At 35.6% G+C, this 25,265-nt stretch overlaps 1 protein-coding gene across 9 annotated transcripts in view; it reads right to left on the minus strand.

Annotated features, from left to right (window-relative positions):
* Positions 1-3,209: 3,209 nt before the first annotated feature.
* eya1 (EYA transcriptional coactivator and phosphatase 1) overlaps positions 3,210-25,265 on the minus strand; it is a 100,140-nt gene continuing 78,084 nt past the window's right edge. For all 9 annotated transcript variants that reach the window (XM_066721005.1, XM_066720999.1, XM_066721004.1 and 6 more), the window contains 9 exons: positions 24,770-24,912; positions 23,699-23,782; positions 18,990-19,079; positions 9,154-9,212; positions 8,884-9,044; positions 8,598-8,712; positions 8,141-8,262; positions 7,460-7,560; positions 3,210-5,411 (listed from right to left, as the gene is read on the minus strand). In XM_066721005.1, coding sequence (XP_066577102.1) covers positions 5,331-5,411; positions 7,460-7,560; positions 8,141-8,262; positions 8,598-8,712; positions 8,884-9,044; positions 9,154-9,212; positions 18,990-19,079; positions 23,699-23,782; positions 24,770-24,912 — 956 coding nt within the window. In that variant the 3' untranslated portion in view covers positions 3,210-5,330. The remainder of the gene's footprint in view (positions 5,412-7,459; positions 7,561-8,140; positions 8,263-8,597; positions 8,713-8,883; positions 9,045-9,153; positions 9,213-18,989; positions 19,080-23,698; positions 23,783-24,769; positions 24,913-25,265) is intronic.

Below are 25,265 nucleotides of genomic sequence, written 5' to 3' on the forward strand. Positions count from 1 at the left end.
TTATTTGCTGTTACTAAATGTATGTGTATTTGATTATTATATTATAATCTATTTTATTATAGAAAGTGAAATATAAAATCAAATTTGAGATTATGACTATTCATAACAATCTAGTATTACAATATTTCAATTACAATTTTAATTCCAATTCCACTATTTAATTAATGAGAACTGTTTTGCAAGTCCAATATCAGCTGTGCTTTCCAAGACCAGGATTATGGTATGGGAATTTCATTCTAACATCATCTAAGTTGAGTGGCTCGAAACATCTTTTCCATCGTGAAAAATGTGGAATGAGTTTCACTGGCGTGTCCACAGTTATTTACCTATAGTGTTTACAATGTAACGCTCACACAGATTAAGTAAACGAGAGGAAGAGGCTTATTCAGCATTTATGATAGATTCAACAACAGAAGTTTAAAGACAGAAAAGCTACACATATAACTTTACATAAGGATAATCTGAGCCAAAAACAATTGTTTTGGCAAAGCTGCCAAAGTAATTTTTTCCTCCTCACATGCACTTGCTAGATCACAAAAATCCCTTCCTCAAAGGACTACGAACACAATCCATTGTTATTCTTATAATCTTTGAAATGTATCTGAATTATGTTAAATGTAACAAAAACTGAACCAAAGCATTATTTTTTTTATTAAACATTATGGAGCAGTGACAAGCTTGTCTTAAACTTCAGTGGTCACCTGTCCATTATTATTATTCAATCATCTTGAAATGCATTCTGTCTCCATCATAAATACCATGTTTATTAGTTTTTTCTAAACCAAGATTCTGTGTTATTAGATAACGTATTAATGACATTTCAGATAAAGTCACTCAAGAATGATCTGCAACTATAATATGATGATGAAGATTATTATTATTTATATTTGATTGTGACATCACCTTGGAAAAATAATTCAGAAACTTAGTTGACATTTATCCTTGGAGATTACATTTTGGTTCCCTATGACATAGGTGCACACGTCACACTCTTTCACAGGGCTCTCAGGGGTAGAGGCTCCAGAGCAAAATAATGGACTATCTTTAAGGCTCAACTCTCGACTCATACTTTGCTTATTTTGAATTTTTCTCAATTCATTCATTACCTGACAAACTACTGTTTATAGAAAACAACACAAGTATGCAAGTTTTTAGTCTTGGCTTTACGTCAGTCTGTTTTTCTATGCATTGGTTGCAGAGACACAGATGTTCCCTTTCAAAAGGCATTATTCTTTGTCAGATGATACGGTTAATAGAAGGATTGACTGAACAGCTGAAATTCATGCGGAAAATAAAAAATCCTAACTTTGTTCCTTTTGCAGTTCATATATATGTGTCTAAAACAATGCTCGGGTAATTGTTTTTCTTCATACCTACGCCTGTGACTATATATTGTGTTAAATACAAAAATACTAGTTTCATTCTTTCTAGTTCTCACTCAGTTGATGTCTGTTAAGAAGCTCTTCCCTCAGGAGTTTGAAAGACAGACCATTAGCCAAGATATCCTTCTTTTGTTTATTATGCCAGTCTTATCACAATATATCTTTTTAATTCTGTTTGTTTCCTGAACTAAATTAGCTTTAAGACTGATAACACAATTGTGTCTCTTAATTGAACAAACGATAGCATGAAAAGACAATTTTTTCACTTATTGGTTTTGACAGTAAAGCTAGTTAGCAATGCTCCGGATTTCCTCTCCTCCATTATGCTCCACTCAGGAGACGAAAGCTCTCCTAAATTGCGGACATTTTACGTTGACTCTGTCACAAATCCTTCAGGCAGGTCATTCAATCATGCACCAAAAACAAGCAAGGAAACAGGGAAAGGACAATGAACACAAACATATTTCTCCCAATGACAAAAAAGGAAATGGAGCAAGAAAAGAAGGAAGATGTATTGTTTTTCCGAGTAAACCAAATGTATTGATAGGTTAGACAACAGCTAGGAGTAGAAACCCTGTATAAACTGCAGCTACAAATCACTAGTTTGTTTCTCTTTCAGCAGTTTGCGTTCTTATATATTTATTTAAGGGATTAAAAGTGAACATTCTTGCATTTTCTCCTAATAAATGTACAAAGAATACATGCTACGTTGGCCTTGTGACTGGTAATCTTATATCTTTCCCATCACAGTTCTCAAACAATGCGTTTCCTTTAGCCGCAGCAGTGATTTAAAGTTCAGGAGGAACTCTAGTCATCTCTTTGAAAAGAGGAATCCAAACTGTACACGGGCAAAGCCCATAAATCTCAAATGATTTGCACTGAATTGCTGTATAAGTAATTGTTTGAGAAAAGAGGAAATTGGATTTGTTCTGTGCTTTACTCTGCAGTTGGTGATTTTCAACATTTCCATTGAGAGTACAGTCGAAATATTTGTTTATGAAAGATTATTTTTTATTTCTAATCTTATAATTCAGTTTACAATATAATTTCGTTATTTACATTACCTGGTGTCGCTCTATGGGCACTACTGGAGATTGGGGAGAGGTTGTGAAAAATACACACGAACACACCGAATCTCGTCAGCACGTTCAAATAAATATTTCTCACAACTTGCCCTTTAAATAATTGTTTAATGTTGTTAATTTTGATTTGCAGAAAAAAAAATCAATACATTTGAGAAGTTAGTTATAAATGAAATAAATGAAACCTTCCACCCAGCAGTCAACAGCAAATTCCAGTCACTTTAATTGATGGGGGCTTTCTGTTTGCCAGAAACTTAAGTCTTCCCAGTGGAAAGCTGCCATCTTGTACTGGTTTTCGAATTTCATGATTGGTGGATAGGTTGAAATTTGAATTTAATGCCTGCCTTATTCCAATTCATGGATAGATGTTGAGGGAATTTTACGTTTGCTGTGGTTATCATATTATTATGTGATAATTTATGTGAAAATGTTTAATTCTACCCTGTCAGTACCACAGGACACGTTGCTCAACAGATCAGGAGTAATATGGCTGCCCTTGTAAAAACAAGCTCCCATCCGTCTCTGTCTCTCGCTCTCTCCCTAACTCACAGAGATAAGCATTTGTTAACTGCAATTCACTTAACATTTCTTTATCAAGTGAAAGACTCATTAAATCAATTCTGGTATCAAACCTTTTAAGATTGAATGTGTTTTTTTTTCCTGTACCTAAACACATTGTGTTGAATTTTATAAATACCAAGATTTTTATTAACACACATACATAGTGTTAAAAAACGAAAACTACTTGAACAGTTCACAAATCATTTTTTATTAATTTAAACACAAAAAATTAATGCCAAAAAAAATCTGTACACATTTTCTGCAGACGCAACCAACTTGTTTTTGTTTTTTTTTACAGCGAGGCCTATGTAATGTGTAATTTCCAGTCTGCATTACGGTTGTAACATAAAAAAAGCTTGCTGTTTGCTTCTATAAAACACTGACATGTCTACTTCGATCTAGCAGCAATATGTTGACCCCGTTATAAGGGGGAAGATGCTTTTTAAGTAAAATAAGCACATTTGCAAATGTGGTGAAAAGCTGGTGCAAAAAAGTCAGTAAAAGGCATTTAAAAACCGAAAAGAGCTTATTCTACAGTGATCATATGGAGGAGAGGAAGGAATACAAAACAGGCTGGGTAACTTCCAGGGCAAGAAATTCACAGTTGATAGCACACATAAGTTTTCCGCCTTATTGTTTACAAATAGTGGCCTTCTCAAGGTCCAAGACCTATGAAATATCAGTCAATAATTATGTTAATGATATTAACATATTTTAATAAACCCCAAATAAAAATTTAACAAAACATAAAGCTAAATCAACCAAAAATCAAAACAGAACAAAAACAACTACAACAAAACAAAACAATAATCAAATCAGACAGGGATATATTAAAAAATACAAATCACATGAATTTTGACTTTTGGTTCAAGACATTTTAAAGGAAAAAAAGTTGTAATGTATAAGGTTTCTTTCTTTCTGTATTTTTTATATATAACTATTCATAACTGAAAAATGTCATAAAAATATATGCTATGCCCACAACAATCTTTTTGTGTTAAGTGGGTGAGGTTTTACTTTACTTTTTTTCAAGTATTTAAAATATCGGCTGCAAAGCCAGTAAAGAAACAAAGATGTCAGAAAGATTACCTCTCCCTGACTGATTTCACAACACTTTGATCAAAACGATCTTTCTGAATATTTTGAACAACACTACTTTATGTTTAAATATTTATTTTGGGGTCTAAGTACTATTTTTGTCCACAGTTTTGCCAGAAGAAATGTACACTAAATAAGACACCCTGCATTAAAGGTCAGGCTCTAATAGTGAGTATTTTAAGAATATACATTTGTTCAATTGTGTGTATTTGTTATGAAAATTCAAGGTTGTCACTGTACAGAAACACAGAGAATCTCAAGTAAAGAAAAGAAAAGAGTTTGAAAAATAATAATAATAATAATAATTATTGACACTTGACATCCATGCTTTTGGTCTTGACAAAACAAGTTATCACAAATTCCCATTATCTACATATTTATAATGAACAAAAACTTGAACACATCAACACATTAAGGCACAGCACAAACTTATGTGCATACAATGCCTTTTATACTTCAGTTAGAAGGCATTGCTACCTTGCAATAGCATGTACCTAAACAAATTGTAAAGGAATAGTCCAGTGATTACAAATTTACACACACGCAAAAAGATCTCTTCTGTACACGATTGTCTCAGCAATGTAAATAAAGTTTTTTTTTTCTTAAATTACTAGAAACCCTTTTTTAAAAACTACTTCGTGATACGATGGAATTAAATGTGCTTTGTTTTGTCAAAAGGCACAAGTCTGTATAGAAGTACCTTCGTAGGAATTTGCGAATCACAAATCCTCAGTTCATAAATAAGAAAGCACAGGACACCCATGGCAATAACGATCAAACGATCTTCTCCACCAGCAAATGTAGTCCACTGTCTTTGTCCCACTCCTCTGTGGGAGAGCGGTAGCCAGAGATTGCCAAGGCGCTGTGCGATTTAAGTCTCACAAAGTTATGTCGGTAGCTCTGATTTCTTCACAGGTGTGAACCCTTGCAGAGGTGGAGTACAGACAGGGCTGTAAAACATTTTGATGGCTTTTGAGAGCAGCCAATTCACAGTACCGGGGCCAGCAGCTGCACTGCCATAAATTAATTCTCCTCAATTTAGAAAAAGGTGAAAGGTTAAGACAAATTGTGGCTGTATGTCAACACGGGGGGGCGTGTTGCTCGGCTTCGTGTCGGATGAAGACGCGAGACACAGGGGTTTTGTGAGGTCTGTGGGTAAGCTTGGGATGAGGCTCCGAGTCTGAGGGTCCAGACGGCCAGGGCAGTGCTACAAGTATTCCAGTTCCAAGGCGTGATGGAGGGCCATAAGGTCAGAGTGACTAGAGATCCTCCAGAAGGGCATGTTGTGCTGCGAACAAAGCAAACAACCAAAGTAAGCAAACACTTCTAATCTGGAAAAACAATCACGAGTATAAACTATTTGGCCCGGCGATATTGTTCACACTGAAAACTAAACGTAAGCTTGGACAGGGAAGTATTGCAGAAGGGTGAAGCCCCTACATTCATTCTGGTCTTGATAAACCCACTGGGTTGTACGGAAAGCGAACATACAGAGCTGTAAAAGAACAAAGAAAATACAACTGTAATTTAATTTGTTCTTGAAAAGCATCTAAAAAGGTTACTAAGTCTAGACAGAATGGAAGTTTAAAAGTCTGACTTCTGTATGTGTTTGTTTCAAATAAAAAAATAAAAAAATACTAGGGAAGTACAATTTCCAGGTCATAAAAACAATAGCAGTTGTCCAATTATTATATCATGGTTTGTTTTAAATATGTAGCCTTTCAATTTCAATTTGACATCCCGCGCTCAAGTATTTACAGTAATTATAGCCAACACAGCTACAAGTACAGATGCAAATGAATTTTAAATGAATTTGTGAGAGAAATCTGACTCTAAGTTGATGTTGAAAAGAGCTTCTCAAGGAGAGACTTCAGCCCTTTTGCTCGGACCATTAACTAGCCTTATCAAAGGTAAATGGTTTCAGAAAGCGTGCATTCCGCTGAGAAAAGCTTTCACTGACCCTAAAAATGCTCTTTTCCTTTTGTTTTGTAAATTGCCTTTAAAGTTTAAAAGCTAAAGACGTTATCTCATTTCACATTCATAAAATAAATAACTCGGGGGCGAAGGTATGCTTCATTTAGACCACTTTTCCATGTACTCTTACATTATGGCTGTCTAATGCTGCACACAATGTCACTTCTAATATGGCGTCCACTATTGCAGGTAGACTGCAAACCAAACCCTTCAGTTTATGGCTTCCCTCAGGGTAAAACAGAAAGTCATTACCTTGTCACATTACATGTCACTTTAACTTGCGCTGCACAGACATTAATTAATCACTTTTGCTTTCATCAGTCAAGCTCAGAGATCTGTACAAAGACTTGGCTTCAAAATAGATGCCATTTTTATAGCCTTCATTCTTAAGCACAACTGTCAATCACACGGAGCGTCCTGTCACTTTCATTATTGGCAAGTTCATTAGTTGAAGGCACAAAGAAAGACAATCCAGCCAAGAAAACTGACTTTCTTTTCTTTTCATTAGCAAACTTCCATTGTCCACGTAATTTACTTATGCAACAAAAAGGCCTGTATGGGCAAGTCCAACCTGTATACTATGTCTATTGAGAAATGGCAGTTTGGACGCGTCAAAAAACAGCTTTTTCTTTTTTTTTTTACTTCACACCTCGTAATTTAAATACTCTTTCACTCCTCATTACCTTTCACTTCAACTCAGCACCGATAATAAACCTACCTGTCAGGTAAATAGGTCAGGTCTCTACCTGCTAGCTAATTAACATTTTCAAGGATGTGGTTATTGTGAGGGAATTTGCTTTACATCAAAGCTTCTTAGAAAAAGCTGAATACACAATTCTTGTCACCAAGCAGCAGGTAACATAAAGCTCCCGATTCAAACAACAAAAGACAAACAAATGCCTTCAGATTGTGACCCGTCTACGCTGCAATCAAACCTCGTGTTGGTGTACATCAAAGGCCTGGGTCTGTCACATGACCTTGTTCTTGCTATAACACTCTTGTCATTTGCGTAAATATCCTAATTTCAACAACAAAGATATAAGCCTCTTAAATGCATGTTCTATTTATGAGTAAGCTCCTCTCAAACATACCTGAAAGGGCTTGTCTAGCATTACATTTCTGTACCATAATGCTCTGGACAGAAATTCTATATAATTATAACTTGCTGTCCACTTGGAATGGCTTTGTCTGTCCTTGAGAATGGCACTGATTCAATCCAGGTGGTTCTCAGCACAATAAGAATTAATTCCCTTCTAGGATCTAATAATAATAATAATAATAATAATAATAATAATTAGTTTTATTAAACAGATCAAGAGTTTTATTTTTAGTCCAATTTAAAGTCTGCTGAAAATGGGTTACCTTTTTAGAGCCCTGCTCCTCTTCCACTCCATCTCCTACAACAACATAGACGACTTTTCTCCCAAACCTCTGGATTATTCTTTCGAAACAACTTTCCTTCCCTGAAGAGAAGAGGATTCTGTGTTAAGACCATAATCATAAACCTTATTTGTTAATGATTGATATTAATAAAAGGCGAAAGGGTGCAGATGTAGTAGATCACAATATAATGAAAATGTAAAGATTTGTGATTATTTTGCATGTAAAACACTACAAAAATGTGCATGTGGAATGACATAAATTTGCCGAAGTGGTTTCATATGCACGGCTAAGAAGGGAGGCCCTGTTCAGGCTTGAGTCCAAGAAAATAATCCCAGTCTGATTAGACCTCTTCCTTAGAAGTAAACATCAAACCTCTCGTATGTCCGCTCTTTCCAGTACAACAAAATCACACAAAATTTTGTTCAGTCTGCGTTCTGCAGATTACACACTGCTGTTTATACTTCATATTAAACTGATTACGGCAAAGTGCAACGGCTTAAAATTAATGCACTACACTCGTGGAATGTTATTTTCACCCCACAGACATAAACACACAGGCATTTCACATATATATGATTCTACTGTTTTGTGTGTATGAATATATATAGATATACATACATACATACATACATACATAGAAAGAGAGTAGGAGATACTTACCAATTTTTGTTGCACTATAAATATTTTCAATTGGAAATACTATGCCTAGTCCATAGAGCAAGACTTTCGCAAGGGCAGGTATGAGCTGCGTTGTCGTAACTAAAATATTCACACAGTTTGACCTGCAAGGGAGGACAAATTACAAAAATCAGTAAATAGTCTAGCCTTCCTTCAATTATCATATAAGCTGCATATATTGCATGAGGTTTAACATGTATTAAAAGAAAAGAGAATCAAGACATGCTGTAAACTGAAACTAACTATAACTATAAACTTTTATTGAATAAACTATACAATTTATAATATGAACACAGTTTAAAAACAGTTTTGAAAAGCCTGCTTCTACTGACACAGAACAACGACAACACATTTTGTAATACAAAGTTTTAAAGAATGAAGTAAAAAATGTATACACATATATATATTTTTTTCCTTTCACTGTGAAGCTTATTTTTACCTCGAGTGAATTAATGTGAGTGCTTTGAGTGCCAGTGTTAACCAGGAGTCTGTCAAGGCTTCAATTTCTGCACGCAATTGCAACCAGGCTTCCCTCTTGGCCGGACCAAGAAGACCTGAAACGCATGAAAACATTGTATGATTTGGAACGTCCTCCAAAAATTTCAACATTTAAAAAACTGAACTTACCTACTAGAACTTAAAATAGATTTGTTTTTAATGCATGCAGTTCTATGAGATACCCTTCCCCTTTCAGCAATACAACTTTACAATGTATTGGGAATTACCTCCAACATTATTTTTGTAAGTGGTGTAAATTTCTTTTACTCGTCTGTAACGGAAGGCGAGTTTTCGCATCCAGTCCACTCCTCCTCGCACACCGGTAGCCAGACACAGATTTGCACTGGTTGCTGCTGCATGGAAGCCGTCTGTGGCGAAGTTGTATGTGCTGTCAACGAAGAGAAGAGATTCATATTTTACCACTTTGCCAAAGTGTTCTTCTCCTCCCTTCCAAAATAATTAGCACTCAAGGAGAGAAAGAAGGAGAAGAAATGTACCTTAAGTCCTGGCCGTTGTCATCTGAAGAGACATCATCGATATGTACCTGATCACATTCCTGAAGACAGAAATAAAAATCAAACAGTTACCTTGATCTTATTACATGTCTGTTCGGGAAGCTTGAATAAATACTTCATAATAAAGAAGACAAAAGCTGTTCTTTTTCCTTTCTAAATGCAACAAATGCTTTGGTGCATTCCTCAATTAATTTTGTGAGTTTATATACAGCAAAAAAGCAATATGAACACCCAACCCCCCAACCCCCAACCCACTGAAATGGTAGAGAACTGATCCTTACTATTGATTTCCTACCACTAGGTGTCTCTCTTGACATGCCAGCCTAGGCTGTACATAGAATTGGTTATTACCAGCAACCTTAAATGCATTTAATTCAAGGTATATGAGATTTTCAATTAATATAATTTAATATATGCACAAGAAGAAACAACTTAAACGACCATAGTATCTATGTTCTGTACACGGTCCCCTCTTCTTAAAAAGTCCCTGAAACATCCTGCTGCTCTGAGCTGATTCAGTCAGTGCACACAGTAACACAAACCAGACTTTCTGTTAAATGTAACGTACTAGAAAAATTGAACCTGATGCTAACCGCCAATGAAATTATGACCTCTGATTGCTGCTGAGCCACACACCAACACAGCCTGAGGCCAGCTTTCTGGAGAGAGCAGACTGAAAATCTGTTATTAGTTTACCATTTATAGGAGGCACATTTTTTTCCCTCCTCAGAAGTACAAAATGTTAGAAAGCCTTGCTAGAACATCCAAATCAACAATGTTTGCTTGGAGAGAGATGGAAATCTCTCTTTTTTTCAAAACCAACCATACATAAATGCTGCTAGCATTATACTTACTTACTGACTTGTACTAAGTGGGGCATAACCAAGACAAGTCACTTCTGCCCGCTATATGTTGTTCTATTAATGCTAATGGAATACTTACATTTTAAGTTTTTTGTGTATATATGTATTTTGTTTTCAACAGCTAGGGTGCTAAAAAGGACAATACAATTTAAATAAGTCTCCTTGTTAAAAACATATATAATTTTTATATATATATATCTATATATCTATATATATCTATATATATATATCTATATATCTATATATATCTATATATATATATATATATATGTATATGATATTCACAAGTGACATTTTCCCCTTCGTAAGATTTAGTCTTCAATTAAGTTTCAAACAAACTGTTAAGATACCAAAACACAAAAATGACTTCCTTGTTTTAACTTCATCTGAACCTGGCCAAATGCTGACGTTATTGCATTCCTGTCTAATGCTACATCAGGGTAAGAGTAAGGGCTTTAGACCATAAACCTTTTTTATTTTACTGGTTCCCCTCTGAACAAATTTTTCATCTCCCTGGATTTGTGGGGAAGGGAGGGGAGAGAGAAGTGAGGAGAAACTCAAACCAGCTGTTCCTTAACAGAATTAAAATCTTGACCCCCAACCCCTGCTCTAATGCAGCCATTCTCTAGCCAAGCCTCTCCCAGCAAGCCGCAAGATCCAAAGAGGAAAAGACTTTGACCTCGTAACCTTCTCCTCCTCTCCAGAGGTCAACAACTTCAGATAAGGGGAAAAAGAAAGTCAATGTGGCCTCACAAGGAGGGCTCTGAACATCACATTTTAAAAGATAGGCTGCCAATTGAAGACATGCTTCAGGAACTCCTCAGGTTCTTTGCGTAATCTGTACTGTGACAAAGCCATGAACATTAATTTGAATGGACCGCCAATTTGTCATGGCCAGTGATTGCTGGATGGTCCTGCATTTGGTTGTCAAATTGGGATCACATTAACGGTTTCACTCCCCCTCCCCTTGGTTCTACACTTTTCACTCTGAGGAAAATAAAAAGATTGGGGCTAAGGAGAGGAATTTTCTGCTGATCTTCCACAAAGAAGCCTAATCCTATGAATCGATGAGGGTGTGTTTGTATGCAGAGACGCGCCAAAACCTAAAATTACACAGTTAACATAGATTGAGACAGATCTCCTCCCCCCACCCCCACCAAATCCATTCAGCTGTAAATCTTTGGAATGGCCCAATTATCTACTAATTGACTGGTAATGAATCTAATACAATCACATGTCTTAAAACCTGTGGCATGCCCTATTTGTTTAATGTCAGATTCTTAGCTTCAATGAGAGGCATTTGAAGGAAAGTCTTGGCCCACAGATAATTGTTTGCTGCTTTTCCACACCTGCTTATCTCATAAAAAGCACTCTGTCTTCCCTCACTCTTTGTCACCTGATTTTAAGAATAGTGGCTTAAAGCTTATTGTTCTTATTGTCAACATGTACTGTTCTGTGGGTTTGTTTAACTGGTATTTCTTCAGCCTGAGTGCTAGGCCTGAGGGCTACAATTTGGCACGTTGTGTATGTTCATTGTCTTAGTTTTATTGTTACTCAATAAATAACGAACACTGAGTACTTTTACATATAATCACATATGAGTCATTAAAATACAAAAACGCATCTTTCCAAAAGACAGCAAATATTAATAAAACCACAAAAATGCTAGTAACCCAGAGAGCTGTAGTACATAAGCATTTTAAAACAAGTACATTTCAGAATTTAAGGTCAGTAGTGAAAAGTCCTTTAAGTTTTGGTCCAATAAAAATAAATTGTATGATGACATGGTACATCTTTTCTGATAAGTAAAACTACTTTTAATACTTTACTGGTTTGAATCAGGGGCTTTATCTGATCTTGGAATATCATCTACAGCTGATAACATTTCCTCATATCATGACTACATTATTCAGTACTGAGCTTTAGTGCACTGTGTTTACATGCCTTTCAAAGTATCTTTTTATTCAGTGTTACAACAGTATACAAATAACACCACATTTGAGATCTGCGGGATGTTGGACCTCCAAGATGAAGGTTAAACTATGAAAAAGAATGTGCAACCTCTAACAATTACTGAGCACAGCTGGCATTCAAATAAACCACTTCACTACCTCACTTGCAGTTATAAAGTCCCTCTAATGAAAATGACTAAGTTTACTGTCATATGCTAAATGTAGTCGTACTCCTATGAGAAACAACATTTAAGCATTAATAAATACAACATTAAAAGTTCTTCATGAGCAACATATATTAATGAAAAATTGCATGTGATTAGATATAGACAGACATTTTTTATCATTAACAAGGAGGCCTATTTCTGAGAGGTTTGCTGAAGGATGATAGACAGCCACACATAAATCCCCCGGTGCCCACAGAAACAGACAGCATAAGAAGCTTAGTTACACATTTATTACTCTCTCCCAATCAAGCAGATACAAACACAGCTATATTCAGTTCAGGGTTTTTTCCCTCAAACAAGCAGTAGTCCTCAGTGTATGTAATCATGACAGCTTACAAACCTGAAAATCACCAGTAATTTACACCAGATGTGACTACTTCACTCTGGGCTCTTAAAGGAATCCATACCTACTTATTTTTAATGCAAAATACTTTTTTATCTCACTGCTCGATCCGTCATTATTTTTATAGCTCTTTGTTTCATTGTTACCATCTTCAGAAATGTCAGCAGAGGAAAAGACAATTGCAGCAGAATAAAATCGATAACTGCACGGGTCAGGAAAGAAAAAAAACAGAACGAGAAACTGAAAAATAAACACTTTCAAGTCAGCCTGTTTTCATTTCTATTTTACATTTCCCCTGTCCATTGAGGCTCGTTGAAACCTATTCACTTTATAGGAAGTTATCAGTGCTTCCTTTGTTCACCATATATCTGTCATTAAGCAATCAGCACAGACTGCCTGATTCTTCCTGTTAGGCAGAGGAAAAGGTTACCCTGACTGCTCGGCCGAGAGCTGCATAACGTCAAAAAGAAAATGATTATTTAAAACTATAAACCTTCCTCTGACCATAATGCTGCTGTATCTGGAAACATCGGTATTACATTTCACTCCCTCGCTTTTTTTTCCCCCCTTTTTCCAGGAGGTACAATTTTTCTTCTCCCTCTCTTTGCCTAATCAGCCTGTCTATTTGCGCTGCAGAACTTGCTCCCCTACCAGGTGAGCCTGAAGCTAACAATGCTGCAATGAACGATTACAGCCATCATCACAGCATTCCTCACAGCATACAAGCTAATTCCATGTGAAAAAGCCGAATCTATGGTTCGCAGGTTCTCAATGCTGGCACTCAATTGGCAGAAGCTGTCATCCCTGTCTGGCCTGTGGTTCGTGACCCTCACATTTTCTCTGCTTTCCCACCACAATTACCTTGCACTGAAGAAAAGGGTGCAGATTACCTGAGGGTCGGGCACAGGATATAGAGAACAAAGGGAGTTCTTGAAACCCACTTCATTCCAATCTACAATTTGTGCTTGAACAGCACAGGAATTAAAACAGTCCACAAACAAAGAGCTCCAGAAATATACAAATACAGACACACAGACACACACTGTAGAAAGACTAAGAAACTGAGGAGTGGGAAAGCATTACCTTACTGAAAAAAGTATTTACATATTACACTTAAATTCAATTTTATTAACTAAGGCTTAGATTCCTTGGTTAGGTAAGGAAATAAGTGCCTGGCTGCATGCATTTACTTACTGTCTTTGCCTTAATTTGTTGTATTAAACTTCATATGCAAATTCAATATTGAAGACTGATTAAACATAAATAAATAAATACATAGCCTACATTTGAAATCCAGAGTGACACCTGTACCAAGAATCAGAATGGCAGAAATGGTATTAGATTGGTCTAGACAGACTGTATTAATCATACTGAAGAAGACTGGCAGCAAGGTTGCATTCAAGTATTTATTACGAGACAAATACATCATATGCTATATATAACCAGTTACTGAGGACTTAATGTTTCTATCGGTACCCATAGACAAGCTAGGAAAACATATATCAAACCAACAACGTAAGTGTAAAGGGCACGGTCCTAAACTCTTGCAATCTTATCATTAATGCTGACACACATCACTATTCCTCTGTGAAGAGTCAAATTCAACAGCCAAGGAGAAGTGAGTTTCTTCATATCCCCTCAGGCATGAGAGTTATTTAAATCATATATCCACTCCAGCTGAAAGTCATCACAAGCAGCATGGATTGAGAAGAAATCACAGGTACAGTTACATGACTTACAGCTTAAATAGGCACTTTTCATATTGTATACTTCAGTACACTGAGGCTATTAACCCTCCCAAGGATCTTTTGCCCATTTGACTATTTTGTCATGCTGTGAAGGCACTGGCACACACAGCTGACAGGAGAACCATTTCAGAGGAAAGGAACTAATAAGTAATTTGTTGTTAGTGGAAATGGAGTGCACTTAAAAAGAGATGACTAGGAAAAAAAAAAAACAAGATCACTGATTTGCAATGAACATTAAGTTCTTGGTTATGAAAATTCATTTTTAATGTTTGTCCATTCCTTACTATCTAAATGTATAAGGTAATCCAAAAATGCACTGACATTTTATCAATGGTTTTGTCAAAAAGAACAGTTCCCTGTGTAAGTTTAATATTTAATATTTGCATTCAATAAGCACTGTACATGTCCACAATAGCACTTAACTAAACAGGAGACTCAACATGATAACAAAAAGTGCCACAAGGTTGCCTTCAGGTATGTGTGTTTTGAAATATTGCAACACTAATTTAAACCTTTCCCATCTCTTTGTGTTATCTCCCCAGGAAGCCCTATTTTGTCATTGCCACCGCCCTTTGTCCTCCAGACTTCAAGCACTTCTCTCTTAAGATCTGCTGGGCCCTGCTGAGCTGCCCCTGGTTCCCCCAGATGAAGAATCTCTTCCCCACTGTGCAGGATCGCTGCCTTGCTGAGAGGAGCCACATTCCCACATACAAGTCACTGCTTTTATTGCTAAGCTGCTGCCAGAGCCCAGGCATGATGGAAGGGTCAGGAATGCTTTCATCCTATACTTTTGATGCATTCAGGTACTTCAAATTTATATCTTTGCTAAAAAACCAAACAGCCTGACACAAAAGGTTGGGTGTCACTGATGGACAAATTCTTCAAAAGGCAAGACTCAGTTAAAGATGACACTACAAGTGTCCCAAAAAAGTGAAATAACTGACACTGCTCCAACCAAACTATTTTAAAATCCATCTGTTATTTTATGTTGAGACTTTTTGAAAGGATACTTTAATGTATAAACCAATGAAAACACCAGAAAACTGGGTCAAAGTGGTGCCAAGAAACATTTTCAACTTAATATCTGTTTTATGTCAACTGAAGTTATGGAGTTAGTGGATTGATCAGTGTAGAGTACTCCTTCGGATCTTAAAATATCTCAACAAATCAAGATTTTGTTCAATTAAACTAAATAAAACAGCACTTTATTTGTAGTGTGAAATTTGTATTATTACAGTATATTATAAGTATAAAATTGATGCCTATCCCTTGTGCAATGCAATGTTTAAATTAATTCATGTATTTTAGACATGGTTTAGGAAACTTCATCAATGTATGAAAATGTATCAATGCAAGAGTTATGGATCATGCCAAAGAAAACATGACATCTTACATGCTTATGCTTACAATACAACTATCACATAGTGATGTTTTAAGAAAAGCCAGTTGCAGCGCAAATGTACAGCAATTAGTGTCTTTTTTTTGCACTGAATTGCAATTAAAAGAAACTAAGAACAAATACATTCATGAGGACAGCTTAAAAAAACTGAATTCGATACATTTAAAGACATCTTTATGTGAGAAGCAATGCATGAGCTTTGGGACATTTTAAGAAATAAACAGCAGCAGTTGAAGAGTTAAAGGCTGAAATGACAGTGTGACACTTGTGATGATTAAGTTAAAATCACAAATCACCTGGGAATTCATAGACTGGGGGTGTTTTCTATTTCTATAAATCTGCTCAGAAAAAGTGGGATGTTTTAAAGGCACATCTGTAGAGTCTATTGCTCCCTACTCGTTGGGGAAACGGAAAAACCTAAATACATTTATTTGTAATGCTTGTAGTTCAAGCATGTTTTTAGGGAATAATATGAATGCTTTTGTCTCTAAAAAGCATTTAGCACAACTGCAATGCACAGGAGAATACAGACTGGGCGATGCCAGCAACTGCTGCCACGGTGCCATGAGCAGACCTGGAGGCAGAAACATGCAGGTGGATAACAGTATCACCACCACAGGGATAGAACTGACCATCAAGGGGGGTGTGATGATTATTTGAATGCTACTGACAATGAAGTAGTAAAATAATATCTATGATTTTGTATTATTATTGTGAATCATAAACATTTTAAATAATTATGTTTCGTTTACATTTTTCTTCTTATTCTTATTATTTATTTTTCATAAACCATGTATTAAGCATGGTACCAATCAATTTCACGTTTATTTTTAATCATCATGCATAATCACTATTCAGCAAATTACATTGTCTCCTTCCCATTATGTTTGAGTATGTGCTCATATAAAGGAAGCTCACACAAATACAACTAAACAGCTGTGATGCAAAGCAAATCTATTCAGAGCCTAACAAGAACTAAAATGAACGCTTTGTATAACTGTAAAGCCAGGGGGTCTGCTTTAATGACTTAAACTACATTGGATCTAAATTTATGCATGCTTAACTTTAAAACCCATGGGGGTATCCCTTCATATTTGTACTGTATTTAGTTGTGATAACATGAGGCCTATAAATCACCCTGAGGGAAAACACTGTTGGGACTCAGAGAGTAAGGAATGACAGCATTTAGATATACTTCTGCTCAGATTGTAAAACCTAACTGCTTGGGCAAGTAAATGTAAGAAAACAAGCTAAAAACAAAACACAGATTTACTTAGGAATACAAAACTGGGTAACTATTTATCTACTTAAAGTAAGCACATAAAGAAAAAGGAAAGAAATTATATATACATATATAAATACTGAATAAATAAAACATCTGTAAAATAACTTCTACATTTGAAGATATAAATCAATACACTGAGATAATGAAAGTTTTCCTTAAGTTGTTCTCATAAGTTTAATAAAAGAACGACAATGTGCTACTTTTCCCCCCTCTACAGTATACTTTATAGTATGGAGTGCCATATCATACCAGTCTTATGAGATAATGTTATTCCATCCAAGGGAAGAAAATGCATACACTATGTAATTTGGATTTCCCATTGGGAATTCCTTTAGAAGGAATGGCACATCTCATCAGAAGTAACCCATTTCAAAAGAAATGATGCAAGCTTAAAAGAGGGTAGGTTTATTTTTAAAATACTGAACCAATAACAATGCTTGACTTTAATCATCACAAATTCCACAGCTTGCATTTTCAGTAGTACAACTTTCAATGCATTTTCTGATGTTTAATCAAATCAATTCAAAACACATTTCATGTTGTATATGTAACTTATGATTAAATACGATAAATATAATGTCATAGAAAAACATGAAAATAGAAATAGAACTGTTTTCACAGGACTTAAGTGATGATGTACATAGACAATGTCATACTGTGAGCATACTTTAATGTTTTGTTGTGTTTTAATGCTATTTTAATACTTGGAAATACTTGGCTTTAAACAGAGTGAACCAAATGTAATAGGCTAATTCTGTTATTGAGATAAAGCAAAAGAAAAATATGCAAGGCACATTTAAATAATCTTTTAGCAGTGTGAGCTGCCAATTCATCTGTGAGTAGTTTCAACACAGATGAAAAGAAATCAAAATACAGGACAGATGTTGAACAAACCACATTTAAGCTTTGTCACAAACTGGCATTTTTCAAATGATTGGCGGCTCATCTGTTAAATAAGGTGCATTTTACTCCATTCAGAATAGGGAAACATCAGGAAATATTTAACAGGCAATTGTTGCAAATTAACTTTGATCAGCACAACTGGTATTTGAATCTTTCAGAGTCATTCTGCTGTCTGAAGTAGCACACTTTTCTTTCATTTTAGAAAGCAGAACATCATTGTGACTAATATGTCTTGGCATGACTATTCACACTTCAGTATCACACAACACACATCTTCTGTTCTGAAGGCAGCAAAACTGGGATGTCAGGTAAAATCGGCTTGGCTGTAATTTTGTATTTTCAGTGAACCCACTGTTTTGCTCTGATACCAGCTATAGCAGGAGAGTGATGGTTGTGTAGAATGTGAGTATGTGGGTAGGTGACCAAAAGGTTTTGAGGCTAAACCTTGCCAGAAATAGGCAGACACTCAAAGATACAAAACCTCTTGTTGCCACTGAACAGATTTTACACCATCTTACGTGAACCACAAGGCCAGGGCATAATTTCATACCGTGACTGAGAAACACTGCCTCTTACGCACAGTGACACCGAGAACGCACAGCATGACACACAGACAGAGAGTGCCAGTGCAGAAACACTAGAACCTGACAAATTGTACCTGCCACTGGGGGAAAGACGCTGGCTCTAGTCACTAAGCTCAGAGACTGACAGCACATGTAAAATTCATGATGTCCCATGGGCTCCAAGGTAATACTTTACCACAGTGGGACGTAACTGAGAAATAGGCACCCTGCTATTAAATGGTTGTTGATGCTGAAGCTAAATATTTAATGGTCTGTTCTTGCTAGTAATGTAATGTATACACTCTATTGTGACTTATCTACATCTCAAGCTGGGTCTTAAATATTATAGCTAAGCAAACATACTGCTAAAGTAATTATGGTACAGGAGAAATTTGTGCATACGGTACAAATAAATTGTATGTTTTATTACTCGCACCTCATAGTGGATCAGATGGCTGTGTAATAAAACAAAGAAAAGGAAACCCAAACAATCCTGCACTGCACATATAAATAAACTAAACAAACAAACACTTACTTCTAAATCATTGAAGAAAAGATGCGTATCTGCCAAGTTGAAGATCATTTCTTCCATCCGAAGTCCTAGTGACACAGAAGTTGGAGGATCCTTAAGTAAAAACAAAGAACATCAGTTAAGGAAATAAAACCCAAAGACACATGAAGAAAAATAAGTGAATCTCAATTTCAATATATATATCCATTTGCTCCTGTGGGAAATTCCATTTTGTTTTTCAGTTAGTAATTTATATTAATAGCCTTTTTGGTGTGCTTTAGAATGTAAACAGTCATTTATAACAAGATCCAAAAGATTAAAATGTCATTCAAGTGGACTCACATTCTTCATAATCTTCTTTAAATGAAGCACATTAAGGAGTTAACGCTCAATTGAGTAGAAAACCTCTGTGTAATTGGTGCATTGTCATACCATAAAATATTGCCCATTAAAATGGCTAACTTAAGTGTATAGTAATGGAGGTTTAAAACAATACCAACATTGAATTGAACCATTTTCAAATTGTTTTAGGGGCAGAAGCTCAAAGTTTTTCTGTAACCTTGTCAGGTATCCTTTTCAAATCAACACAATTCGTCATAGAATATATAATCCTTAATCTTTTATTGGAGAACGAGCTCTGAGCAATACACAGTGGTGGTTTAACTCCTGTTGTTTTCTCCTGGATTCTTCAAATTTACGAACAATAAATGACTTCTATGGAAACAGCGAGTAATTTGACTGCACCAATTTCAACTCATAGACTTAAAACAAAAAAACATAACAAAAGTGGGCAATCTGAAACAACCACTACAATCTCCTTTTTTCTTCAACATTCATATTCTACTGCCTTTCAAGATTTCAAAAATGAAATGCATACAGCTAATTCCATAACATTGCCGTATTCCTACAAAATAATTTAGTTGGACACTCACAGGACTTCGGAATTATTCAAACTCGAGGCATAGAATTTTGCAGTTTACAATTAGATTATGTCATAAAAACAATATGTTAGTTTTTAATACAGAAGAAAATCTAAATGTTACCTGCACAAACAGGTCTCAAATGTTTTTCTACTTTTCACACATTATATACAAGGTCATGCACATCTCTAGAGGACTACATTCCTTTCCATCCACGTTATTTCCTTCTGACTTTGTTATAGGGGATGAAAGTTCAATGAAACAATTATATCAATGTTTTAATTAAATATCAAGTAAAATAATGATTCTCAACCATGCTGATTTATTACAGTTGCTCAAACCCTACTTTTGCTTCTGAATATAACGTGTATCAATTTACTTTTTGTACTCAAATCTACTGCATTTAAAAATTATTATTACATTTTTGCTACAGGGTCGAATGTGTCATTTGTGTTCTGGGGGACCATAACAAAATGCATGAGCACAAAATCCAATAAAACAAGTTAGCAATTCAGTGATTATAAAGTACACAGATTGAAATTGTACTGCTTTTAATATTGTCATCATATATTTCCCCATTAAAAGCTTATTAGAAAAACAAAATACATTGGCTGTAAGTATGAAATGTATTGCTTGACTGAAATCTAATACCAGGAGCACTGTGCACCACTGTTTTAAATAGTTAATGAACCACTGCCAATTATTTTTTTCAATCTAAGTCTGCTTTGGGAAGGCACTGAACTCAAAGGCACTGAATTGCAATATGTGTAACATGTCTATATATGTCTATGTGTGTGTGTGTGTGTGTGACTGTGTGTGTGCGCTTTTGATTCTACCTTTACCTTCTTCCTTTTGAACTCAGTTACGCTTTGTGAAGCATAGCTGGTGAGTTAGCTGAACACAATTGTCTTATCTTTTAAGCTGAGCAGAACTGCAGTCAATGTCAACTCTCATATTATAAATGCTGCGAATGAATTATGCAAAACAAAGAGAATAGTTTCTGAGAGAGAAAATAACTCAGGCACGCCAAAAAAGTTGAGAATAATATATAAAAATGTATTATAGTATACACCAATGGTCTTTTTTTATGTGGTTAAAATTAAATAGATGAATACTAAATAGTCTCAGATTAATATCAAGTACTTCAGAATAGACATGGCCAAACATATATTTGGATATCATAACAAATGCTCTTCACAGTTCAATAAAAATGAATGTAAAAAATTATGTATATGTGCATTCATGGGATGAGATTTACTTTATTATATGTTTATATTTTTAAGACACCCATGTTTTAGTTTTATGCATTTATATTCTTCAGTTTTCAGAAATGTAAGAATATTTTCCAATAATAATGACCTGAAAACCGGCATTGCACATTCAGACATTACAATTATATATATTATTTATTTATTTATTTTTCTTTAATTCACACTCTGCAATTTGCTTGTGTGTTGAATTTCCCCCAAAACTAATCAGTCTGAACTGTAACAGCACACCGAGGAGAAAGCCCTAACAATGCAGGGATATCTGAAAGGATTTGTGGCTTCTTCAATCTGACTGGTAAGAAGCTTTGAGGGAGGTAAGGCTTTTGAAGACAACGATGAAATTTCCCACCTTTTCACTGATTGCTAATCGTGCAGGACAATGGAGTCTGTTGTAATTAACCCAAGGAACAATTACACATGCAAAATTGAACCAAAGGAGGAAAAAACACCTGCAAGCTCCAAGAGAAACAGAGATAATTGCTGTCTTCCCAGTATCAAGTCAAAAGACTGACTACATTCAATTCTATATGTTAACATTTCCCATATGCTAGATTTAAGCTAATAAAACATTAACATTTTGCACGACACAAAGGATATAAAGACAAACAGCTTCCTTTTCTTTGGCTTTTAGCTCTGTAGCTCAGGGTCTTTCTATTTATTTTCAATATATGATATAACTCAGAGCTTTACATCAAAATCTAAAACAAAGCAAACAAGATTGCTTGCATTAATGTGGATTGTGTGAATCTGGAGCTAAACCCCAATCAAATATAAACAACAATTCAGCCAGTAAGCTGAAATTACAAACAGGCCAGAAGGCCAGAGACTGCCGCTGTCATATTTGCGTCTGCACCTGCCTCCAGCCATCAGTGCCATCTATGGGACGCCAACTTTTTCCCCATCTTCTCCAGCCCAATCGCCACACAGCTGGCCTCAACCATCAGCTTTATGGGACCAAGCTGCCCTGATGCCAGTTAAGATAACTGATAACCACAGCAGTGCTCTCAAATGGAGCTCTATTTATAGTTCATGCTCACAGCTAACAAATATAGTCGTTTGCAACTTTTTGTCTTTGAAATAATGTTATTAGACACATGTGTGAATGTTTGTATCAATTTACATGGACTGATACACATATTTAGACACAGTAGCTTCCATATTTATTCAGACCGTTGATGAAGTGTATATTAAAATCACAATTTTAGCAGGTTTACACTGTATTTTTCAATACATATATATCAGAAATTAAAAATTGTATAAGAATCAATAGCATACTGTCAATAATATATTCATTATAATTAGTTACACACATTTATATATATTCAGTTCATATCACAATGTTTCTATTAGATTTTTATATATATATATATATATATATATATATATATATATATATATATACACACATATACACACACACACACACACACATCCATCCTGCATTTTATAATGTATTAACAGGATAGCTGTAGAGGCCAGTGATTGACAGAAACTTCCCAATCTGTTTTGGTTGAGTGAAAAACTTGGAAAGATGAAGCGTCTGCACTGCAACTCTCTGCACCTTTATTTATTCAGCAAGCATGGCTAAGACAGAGTAAATAAACACCAGAGGGCCAAAGGAGCACACCACTTTTCTCCCCTAAAACAAAACAAAGTCGATGAATGACTTCGCTCCCATCACACATTTTTCATTAAAGAACAAAGAGAAACCTTAAGGCCATACTGAAAACCCATTAGAGGCTAAGAATCGAAATGGCAACAGAATAATCAGCAAAAAGACGAAAACCAACCCCCTCCTTCTCTGCTGTTAAATACTCACATAATGTTAAATACATATAAGCAAAACTCAAATATAAACATCTCTCTCTCTTTCTCTCTCATATATTTATATAAATATAAACAATCAGAATTATTATATTATTCTTAATTACTTATTAGCAGATGTCCTTATCCCTCACAACCCTTATGCTGTAGACATAATTCACTCACACATAATTCAAATATGTGTAGAATCGATCCTAACAGTGATCCAAGTGATTGGAGTATAACTATCTGTGTGTGTCCATTCCATCATATCTATCTTTTATAGATATAGTCTTTCCAAAGATTTTACTAAGTGCTCTGGCATAATTTTCTCAGTCAAATATGAATTTTCTAACATGGCTTGATTTAAGAAAAGCTGTAAAGTTACTGCAGGATAGGAATATAGTCCCATACTACAGAATGTTTTATATTTTGTCAGAACAGCCCACTTCAAATTTGTCATGAGATATTCCTATACAATTCACAGGCAACTGTTTGTACCCCCTGCCACAACTATCCACATATTTCAAACAGCTGCAATTGAATTCAAATACTTGAGAAGCCTCATTGGACACATTAAAAAAAAAAGATAATTATCTGTGTTCTGTTTAGCTGACACTTACTTATACTTAAATACTATCCAGGGTTTCTACACTTCACATTTGTCTTATAAAATCATGAGTCCCGTATTAATATTCTTGTTTACTCATACATTTTGCTCCTATGGTCTGATATCACTTACCCTGCCATATCTGTTAGCATAAGACCCAGTAAGCAAGGAATGGAAAACGATGATTGTTTCATCCAAATCCCATATGAAAACGCGCTGTGAAAGAAAGAAGAAAATCAATAATGCACTCTGTACCCTGGAACGCGATACCCTCGTCAATAAACCAGGAGAGGTTGTATTTAAGTGGCATGGGCTGCAGCTCCATTTGCTTTCGTTACCCACCAGAGGACTTTCAGTCAAAGCCATAGCTCCGCACAATCCATTTCTGTCCTCTGCATTAAATAATCAATAGAAACTGACCAATTAACTAGATATATTAACTAGACTGCACTGTGGGTTACAGTAGAATTACGAGTCACAGCAACTTATTAACTCAACAGGAAGCTACATCAAGAACGTTCTTTTGAATAAATTAAATATTTGAAATGTTCACAATTTTACTGTTTTACACAACTTGTTTTTCTGACATACATGCATTTTGTATACATAGAGGACATCATAGCTATGCTAGCAAAATACCTGACTGCTCATAACTGTTATTTTTTCTAGTACCAGTAATATTGTTTCACAAAATAATTGAGTGAAAGTTATTTCTATTTACACAAGGCTCCCAAATTACCCCACATAAATAAATATATTCTGTACATGTAGCGTGTGTGGCCAGAGCCCTTGCTTGGATTCGAACTGTTATCTCTCAGGCACACCTGCTAGCATCCCGCTCTGCATAGTCTCACAAGCAGAGTGACAAACCAGCTACGCCAAGAGGCCGGTCCCCTGACATGGGGGATTTTTACACTGTTCTATGTTCATAGTGGGATTACGTCACCATAACGAGCTCATACACTGTATTTAAAATACAAATATCTATCTATATATCTATGTACATACACATACAGATGTATGCATAACTAATCATGTGTGTGGGTGAGCATGCCCATGTATATGTGTGTCATTCTTAAGTCAAGCATTTACAAAGTGTCGCTCCAATGTGGAGTATGACAAAAGTTTGACTTCACACCCAAGTGCAGCAAATTCTGAAAGTGCCACAGCAAGTGACAGAAAGGCCTGAGCCATCAATCCTACCTCAAGGTCAGAGTCTGGAGGCGGTGATGGGTTATTGTTCCTTCTGCCCCGGCCACGTGATTTTCCATCTGAAGCTCGGCGCAATCGATCCGAATCTGAATCTTTAATGGGAGTTGATGGACTGTGGATTGTACTGTAGTCCCCTGAAAAACAGAACAGCAAAAACAAAAAATACTTTCACCTTCCCCTCTGAATATTGTGGCAGGATCTCTTTCCTTTTTGGCCAGCTCTGTGCCCTCGCTTCTACAAACACTTCTGTATTTGATACTCCTCTAACATATTATTTGCATTCACAGACCTCCATGACAGTGATCCACAGACTGTAGTTTATGGATATTGTTTGTACAACACATTTAGTTTGCCTTATCTTTATTACCAATCTTTATTACTAATCCATTTAACGAGCTTTGCAAATCATATTGGACACCATGAAAAAGTATATCATGTTTTGTGTTATAAGACAATTATGACATTGCTATTATCATACACATATTAT

The sequence above is a fragment of the Amia ocellicauda genome, chromosome 2 (genome assembly GCF_036373705.1).
Source record: "Amia ocellicauda isolate fAmiCal2 chromosome 2, fAmiCal2.hap1, whole genome shotgun sequence".
In the NCBI taxonomy this organism is placed as follows: domain Eukaryota; kingdom Metazoa; phylum Chordata; class Actinopteri; order Amiiformes; family Amiidae; genus Amia; species Amia ocellicauda.